The sequence below is a fragment of the Crinia signifera genome, chromosome 19, assembly GCF_055691185.1.
Source record: "Crinia signifera chromosome 19, ASM5569118v1, whole genome shotgun sequence".
Classification (NCBI taxonomy): domain Eukaryota; kingdom Metazoa; phylum Chordata; class Amphibia; order Anura; family Myobatrachidae; genus Crinia; species Crinia signifera.
The window spans coordinates 43,189,986-43,198,797 of record NC_139226.1 but is presented as its reverse complement, the minus strand read 5'-3'; the positions used below and the strand labels follow the sequence as shown (position 1 = coordinate 43,198,797).

The window sequence follows — 8,812 nt, the reverse complement described above, 5'->3', positions numbered from 1 at the left end:
CCGCAGAGGGGCCAGGGGAGGGAGTCAAGGGCCAAATAGGGCCCAAATGGTGACACCAGCCCTTATGGACACTCCTAGGGTAGTGAGGCCCCTGGGCATGAGATCCTCACTGCATATGGCAAGGAGGCAGTTACTTAGAAGGGCCAGATTACTTCCTATGCGCAGTGCTCAGGCCCCTGGGCCCGCTGCTCAGGCCCCCGTGGCCCCCATACCACCTGCGGCTGCAGATGGGGGGGTACAGCAGTTTCTGTCAATGCTATCTGACTTTATGAGACAATCGCCCGCATCAAGGGGGGTGGCCCCAACCCATAGCCAGGAGCCTCCGGCCTTATCAGGGACCACTGTCCCGGCCCCGGCAGTTAGGGACCCCCTGGCTACATCAGCGGCTACGGCCCCCCTCAGTTCAAGGGATATCGTCGATTCTGGAACCACCCCAGTGGGTTTGTTGGAAGATCCCCCACAGATGAGCCTCGGGCCGGTGGAGGGTACCGCAGGTGGGTCCAAGCGCAAGCGGCGCAAACGCAGGGCTGCGCATACCTCCTCTTCCTCCGGTGGATCCGACTCGGGGTCGTCGGAGGAGGATGGGGGCCGAAAATCCCGTAGGCGGCGCAGGCATAGGCGCCGTAGGCACTCTAGTTCCAGCGGCAGCTCAGGGTCTCCATTGTTCCCTAGGGGACAAGTTGTCCAGTGCGAGAACACAGCAGTGCTCAGAGGGCTTAGGCGCAGCGTTCAGGAACGCATAAAGGATGGTAAATACGTCAGCTTCTTCACCATGACGGCGCAGGCGGAGAAGGAATATCGCGCGGCGAAGAGGCGAGGGGGTATAGGGGAGGAGGCCTACTGCACCTATCACCGGTGGCAGGCGGGCATGTTCATGTTCGCGGCCTGTTACCTAGAAACTAGACCACAGGAGCACATGAACATGGTGCGTTACATGCACATGATTCATCAGATGTTCCTGTCTGAGGCCGACTCCTCATGGCGCTCATATGATGAGAATTTTCGCCGCAAGCAGTCAGGGCTGGCCATTATGGCGTTAGGGTGCAAAGACGTGGAGATCTGGATGGGGCCGAAGCCGGCGGCGGCTCCTGCGGTTGCTGCGGCGGCTGCGCCAGCCTCCAGCCCTGCCCCTCGCAAGCAACAACAACCCTTTCGCGGTAGGGCGGGGGGGGCCCCCGCCGGGCGTTGCTTCGCTTTCAACGGGGCCGGCTGCGCCCTGGGAGCCTCGTGCAAGTTCAAGCACGCATGCTCAAAATGCTGGGGCAATCACCCTTTTAGAGACTGCAGGAAGGGCAAGCAGGGAGGCACCTCCCAGGCTTCCGCTGCCGGGGGCACACCTCAGTAAGGCCCCTTCTCCTGTGCGGGTTGACCGCTTGGCCGGCTGGCTGGGACGGTACCCGTGTAGGGAGGAGGCAAAATTCCTGGAGGAGGGCTTCCGCATGGGCTTCCGCTTACCAATCCAAGGGGAGGTGGTTGCACGTGCCCCCCGTAATTTGAAGTCCGCAATACAGATGCCGGGTATAGTGTTGGAGAAGGTAGACAAGGAAGTGAGCTTGGGGAGAATGGTGGGCCCTTTTCCATCACCCCCTATAGAGAACCTGGTTCTCTCCCCGGTGGGGGTAGTCCCCAAAAAAGCTAGCGGCAAGTTTAGGCTTATCCAACACTTGTCCCACCCATCTGGCGGCTCTGTTAATGACGCCATACCCGAACACTTGTGTCGCGTGCGGTACCAGTCGTTTGAACAGGCCCTTGATATAGTGCGCAGCCACGGTCACGGGGCTCTGCTGGCCAAGGTGGACATTGAGTCAGCCTTTCGCCTTCTTCCCCTACATCCGGAATCGTTCCGGTTCATGGGTTTTCGCCTGCCCACGGGTTTTTACGTGGACAGGTGCTTACCGATGGGCTGCTCGATTTCCTGCGCCTACTTCGAGAGGTTTAGCAGTTTCTTGCATTGGTGCGTAGAGAAAGGTTCAGGGGAGACTAGTTTGGCCCACTACCTGGATGACTTCCTGTGTGTGGGCCCTGCCGATTCCCAGCGATGCAAGCTTCTGCTGACTTACCTGCAGAATCTGTTTAAGGATTTTGGGGTCCCCATTGCGGAGGACAAAACGGAGGGCCCAGTACAGCGCCTGTCCTTCTTGGGGATAGAAATAGACACAATGGCGGCCTGTTGCCGCCTCCCTCAGGACAAGCTGTCTCGGCTACGCGGAGCCATTAGTCTGGCATTGGCCACGGGCAAGCTTCAGTTGCGCCAGCTTCAGTCTCTCCTGGGGCTGCTCCACTTTGCTTGCAGGGTCATACCCATGGGTAGAGTTTTTTGTAGGAAGTTAGAAAGATCCATGTCAGGCATCAGGCACCCACTCCACTACGTACGTCTCTCTGCAGAGATAAAGAGGGATTTACGCACTTGGCTCTCCTTCCTGGAGCAGTTCAATGGGGTCCTGATTTGGCCTGCCAGCCCGCGCACCAACGCGCAGTTGCAATTGTATACTGATGCAGCGGGCGGGGTGGGTTTCGGAGCCTTCCTGCACGGGTCATGGTGCGCTGCGCCATGGCCAGTGGAATGGGTAGCGGAAGGACTTACAAAAAACTTACTGCTGTTGGAGCTGTTCCCCATTGTGGTGGCGCTGGAGCTATGGGCAGGCAGGCTACGCGACTCCAGCATCATATTTTGGTGCGATAATTTGGGAGTGGTGCACTCTATCAACAGGCAAGGCTCAGCTTCCATGCCTGTAGTTCGCCTGCTTGCGCGGTTGGTGCTGCGATGCCTGCTGTTCAATATACAGTTTGTGGCACAACATGTTCCCGGAGTAGAGAACTCTGTGGCAGATGCATTGTCCAGGGCCGACTGGGAGAAATTTCGGGCCCTGGCCCCTGATGCATCGATTGTTGGTGAATGCTGTCCCTCTTATATTTGGCAGATGATCAGGCCGGAATGGAGGGGCTAGCCATGCAGGCTATCGCACCACGGACGCTCCACTGCTATCAGGCAGGATGGCAGGAATGGGAGCAGTTCAGACTGTCTGCTCCTCAAGCAGGTAAGACACCTGAGGAGGCCATGGTGGCTTTTGTTTGGAGTGCATACTCCGATGGTCGCTCTGTCGCCTCCGTGCGCAGGGTCTTGGCAGGGGTGTCGTTTTTCTCAGCATTGCAGGGTAGGGCGGACCCGTCCCGGTCATTTCTGGTGTCTAGGGCGCTGCGTGGTTGGCGGCGGGCTACACCTGCCCCCACGGACTGTAGGCGTCCCATTGACATGTCGTTACTTCCAGCACTGCTGGGCGCCCTGGGGGACATCTGCTGGCCTCACTATGAGGTCCTCTTGTTCCGCACGGCGTACGTGATGGCATACCACGGGGCCTTCAGGATTGGGGAGCTGGTGGCACCGTCAAAACGAGCGCCCTCGCCTTTGACTGTGGATGACCTGGTGGTCCAAGCTGACTCGGTGCTATGTCACCTGCGACGATCCAAGACGGATCAGGCTGGGAGGGGGCGGTGGCTGTCCTTGCTGCCGTGCGCGGTGGAAGGGGCGTGCCCTGTGACGTTGGTCTCGGCCTTCGCCCAGGTGCGCCCGGACCAGCCAGGCGCATGGTTGATGCACGAGGATGGGTCACCGCTCACAAAATTCCAGTTTTGCCACGTCTTGGGACGGGCGCTGGAGGCCACGGGTCTCGATCCTAAGGAATTTGGGTCTCATTCCTTTAGGATTGGGGCTGCTACCTCGGCAGCTGCGGAGGGCCGCTCCGACGCAGAGATTCAGGCTCTGGGTCGATGGCGCTCGGCAGCATTCCGGAGGTACATTCGGCCAGCTTTGTCTATCACTTTCAACCTTGGTCAACTGGACGCATAAGCGCTCGCCAACTTCCAGTGGGGGCCTTGAGGTGTGTTTTCACAACCGTCTGGGGGCACAATTCGGCTATAATTACAATCTGGCATGGCGTACTTGTTAGTTTACTCCAGACGGTGTGTTTTGTGCCTCAAGAGCTGGTCGGCCTCGGTCCTTCTCATTCCTCTCTCTAACAAGTGTGGTGGATGCTTGGTATGCAAGCTTGTCGACAGCCTTCTAACCTCTTTATAATATTTCAGGTCGACAGGACGTTAAGTCCATTTGGATGATTGGACATTCGTTTGTCTATTGGGCTTCCAGGGCAAGCATAGCATCTGATGTACGAGTGTTTAGTCGAGCTGGGGAGGTTAGGTGGCTGGGTGAGAGAGGTATGCTGTGGAAAGGGCTGCAGGCCGGGCTGATTCGAGCCCTGAGAAATTTTGGGGTCCCGAGGGTCATTATCTTCCACCTGGGTGGTAATGATCTAGGGCGGGTGACCGCTCTCGAGCTGCGCTCAGTGATTGTGCGGGACCTCTATTTCATTTCTCGGTATTTGCCTGCATGTAAGTTGGTGTGGTCCTCCATTACATCAAGGATAGTGTGGAGAAATGCGATATCCTGCCCCCGCCTGGAGCGTTCACGAAAGACGGTGAACGCTGCAGTTGAGAAATATCTGCTGACCAATGGCGGGGGTGTTATTCGCCATGACGCCATCAGCTTTCAGCGGAGTGCGCTGTATAGGAGCGATGGTGTTCATCTGAGCCCGGAGGGCGTGGCTCTGTTTTTGGGCGATGTCTTTAGTTGGTTAGATACACAGTGCTGAGCGTTTTTTCCTACTTGGTGGCGGTGCTGCGGCTTAGGGCCTAGCTTTGGCGGTAAAGAACGGTCATCCTTGTAAGATCTTGATGTGTGTGTGTAGATAGTGGGGTGTCGCTCTCTCCTGACATCGATGGTCATCGGCCATGCTCCCGCCCGGGGTGGTGGCCACCACTAGTACGAGTGGATGACCGGGGAGAGCGATCACCAGCGATGGTGTGTATGATAACATCTTTAACCCCCACTTTCCTATAATGACCGTTCTTTGGGCCGCCACCATTATATATATATAGTTAGTTTAATTGTCAAAATAAATTGACATTCATTTTGAAACGCCAGCACTTGTGTCTGTGTCTTTTTATTATATAAGTTAAGGTTAAGGTTTAGGTTAAGTTTATGGTGAGATGGAAAGGTACGGACCTGGGGGATACCTGATGGGGAGTTTAAGAACCACGAATGCTGATTAAGCACTGAGTGAGCATAAACCCCTGATGGTTCCCCAGGTTACGCTGGAAGGTCAGCTGATATGATAATAGGATGGGCACAAGGCCTATCAGAGCTGTGGGAGGAGTATAGACAGGGAAGAAAAGGATTGTACTCACAGGAAGTCTTCCTCTGTCTGAAAAAATCCCCGCCCACCCTTCCCTATTTCTTTTCTCTTCGGCGGCGGTAAAGAACGGTCATCCTTGTAAGATCTTGATGTGTGTGTGTAGATAGTGGGGTGTCGCTCTCTCCTGACATCGATGGTCATCGGCCATGCTCCCGCCCGGGGTGGTGGCCACCACTAGTACGAGTGGATGACCGGGGAGAGCGATCACCAGCGATGGTGTGTATGATAACATCTTTAACCCCCACTTTCCTATAATGACCGTTCTTTGGGCCGCCACCATTATATATATATAGTTAGTTTAATTGTCAAAATAAATTGACATTCATTTTGAAACGCCAGCACTTGTGTCTGTGTCTTTTTATTATATAAGTTAAGGTTAAGGTTTAGGTTAAGTTTATGGTGAGATGGAAAGGTACGGACCTGGGGGATACCTGATGGGGAGTTTAATTACTTTCATACTATAGAGTAGGCTACTATAGTTACACACAATGTGTCAGTAAGCTAGTGCTATTACAGGTAGAGATGAGCGGGTCCGGATCCCCGAGATCCGACAGATCCGAATCTCGGGATCCGAGGCGGCTCAGGAGTTCCCGCCTCAATTCCGGACCGAAAACGAGGCAAAACATCATCATCGCGCTGTCGGATTCTCGCGGGAGCGGGATCTTTTAAAAGACGCACGCGCGCTCGACATCTTCACTCCAATCTTGGAGAGTGAAGAGGGTGGTTGGGAAGTGGTGCTGTGCTCCGTGCCATGCTGTGCTGTGCTCCGTGACCTGCCCTGTGCCCTCACTGCCCTGAGCCCTGTAGTGTGATTTAAATAACTAGGTGCTGCAGTGCTCACACGCAGGGGCTGCAGTGTCCACTGTCCAGGGGCTGTCCTGTGGTCCGTGCCCTGTTGTGATTTATTTAGCCCTAAGCCCTGTGTTGTGATTTATTTAGCCCTGAGCCCTGAGTTGTGTGCTTTAACTAACTAACTCAGTGCTGCAGTGCTCACACGCAGGGGCTGCAGTGCTGCTGAGTAGTACACTGAGTACAGGGGCTGCAGTAATACAAGGGGCTGTGTCCAGTGTGACGGCCTATATCCATTGTCCAGTGTCACGAGTCACGACATATATCCTGTGTCCAATGTGACTACATATATCCATTGTCCAGTGTGACGACATATATCCTGTGTCCAGTGTGACGACATATATCCTATGTCCAGTGTGACGACATATATCCATTGTCCAGTGTGACGACATATATCCTGTGTCCAGTGTGATGACATATATCCTGTGTCCAGTGTGACGACATATATCCTGTGTCCAGTGTGACGACATATATCCTGTGTCCAGTGTGACAGATATATCCATTGTCCAGTGTGACGACATATATACTGTGTCCAGTGTGACGACATGTGTCCAGTGTGACATCTAACCATTGTGTGACGGCATATATCCAGTGTCCAGCGTGACATATATCCATTGTCCAGTGTGACGACATATATCCTGTGTCCAGCGTGACATATATCCATTGTCCAGTGTGACGACATATATCCAGTGTCCAGTGTGACATATATCCATTGTCTAGTGTGACGACATATATCCTGTGTCCAGTGTGACTACATACATCCAGTGTCCAGTGTGACAATATATATCCAGTGTCCAATGTGACATATATCCTGTGTCCAGTGTGACGACATATATCCTGTGTCCAGTGTGACTACATATATCCAGTGTCCAGTGTGATGACATATATCCAGTGTCCAGTGTGACGACATATATCCAGTGTCCAGTGTGACATATATCCATTGTCCAGTGTGACAACATATATCCAGTGTTCAGTGTGACATGTAACCATTGTGTGACGGCATATATCCAGTGTCCAGCGTGACATACAGTATATCCATTGTCCAGTCTGACAACATATATCCTGTGTCCAGTGTGACATATATCCATTGTCCAGTGTGACGACATATATCCTGTGTCCAGTGTGACATGTAACCTTTGTGTGACGGCATATATCCTGTGTCCAGCGTGACATATATCCATTGTCCAGTGTGACGACATATATCCAGAGTCCAGTGTGACATATATCCATTGTCCAGTGTGACTACATATATCCAGTGTCCAGTGTGACAGGGGCTGTGTCCAGTGTACAGGGGCTGTGTACAGGGGTTGTGTCCAGTGTACAGGGGTTGTGTCCAGTATACACGAGCTGTGTACAGGAGCTGTGTCCAGGGTCCAGGGGCTGTGTCCAGGGGCAGTGTCCAGTGTGATGGCTGTATCCAGTGTACAGGAGCTGTGTCCCGGGGCGGTGTCCAGAGGCTGTGTCCATTGTCCAGGGGCTGTGTCCAGGGGCTGTGTCCAGGGTAACGGGCTGTGTCCATTGTCCAGGGGCTGTGTCCAGGGTGACGGGCTGTGTCCAGTGTCCAGGGGCAGTGTCAAGTGTGAAGGCTGTGTCCAGTGTACAGGAGCTGTGTCCAGGGGCGGTGTCCAGAGGCTGTGTCCAGTGTGACGGCTGTATCCATTGTCCAGGGCCTATGTCCAGTGTGACGGGCTGTGTCCAGGGGCAGTGTCCAGGGGCTGTGTCCATTGTCCAGGGGCTGTGTCCAGGGTGACGGGCTGTGTCCAGTGGCAGTGTCCAGTGTGAAGGCTGTGTCCAGTGTACAGGAGCTGTGTCCAGGGGCGGTGTCCAGAGGCTGTGTCCAGTGTGACGGCTGTGTCCATTGTCCAGGGGCTGTGTCCAGTGTGACGGGCTGTGTCCAGGGGCAGTGTCCAGGGGCTGTGTCCAGAGGCTGTGTCCATTGTCCAGGGGCTGAGTCCAGGGTGACGTGCTGTGTCCAGTGTCCAGGGGCAGTGTCCAGGGGCTGTGTCCAGGGACAGTGTCCAGTGTCCAAGGGGTTGTGTCCAGTATGACAGGCTGTGTCCAGTGTAAAGTATGAAAAATAAATAAAAGTAATAAATAAAATAAAAACACATTTTTGGAGGATGATGGAGGAGGAAATAGTGGGAGATCAGCAACCTGATAGAAGTGCTGAAGCTGCTACCACCAGTCATGACAAGGCCGATACCTCTTTGTATGTGCTCTTTGGAGCATTTCTCTTTTTTTGGGATAGTTTATTAAACTGCCACCCTGTCTGCCCCTGCAGTGCCGCTCTGCCAGGTTGGAAGTGTAAGGTCCACATGTACTGTATGTGATGCCGACTGCTGTCGCTTAGCTTAGTCATCCAGCTACCTCGGTATACCCTTTTGGCCCAACTACAGTAAATGAAAACAATTTTGTAAGCTGTGAAGTGATCAAAATTAACTAGAAATGAGTGGAAACTAATGTTATTGAGGTCAATAATACTTTAGGGGCAAAAACAGGCCCAAATTCTGTTATTTTAGCCATTTTTAGCATTTTTTTAAAAAAATCCAGATCCAAAACCAAAACCCACAATGGTGGTTTTGCCAAAACCAATCCAGATACAAAACACGAAGGGAGATCCAGATCCAAAACCAAAACCCGAAAAGTGGCCGCCGCACATCTCTAATTACAGGGTGAGCTGCTAAACTTACACACAATATGTCAGTAGTTACTCA

General features: G+C 53.5%; 1 protein-coding gene across 1 annotated transcript; it reads left to right on the top strand.

Moving 5' to 3' along the window:
• The first annotated feature begins 298 nt into the window (after nt 1-298).
• Nucleotides 299-5,624, top strand: LOC146042460 (uncharacterized). Its single transcript, XM_083162453.1, has 2 exons — nt 299-494; nt 2,922-5,624. Exons 1-2 carry the CDS (start codon nt 464-466, stop codon nt 3,845-3,847), a joined length of 957 nt encoding a protein of 318 aa, XP_083018579.1. The 5' UTR covers nt 299-463; the 3' UTR covers nt 3,848-5,624.
• Nucleotides 5,625-8,812: the final 3,188 nt, after the last annotated feature.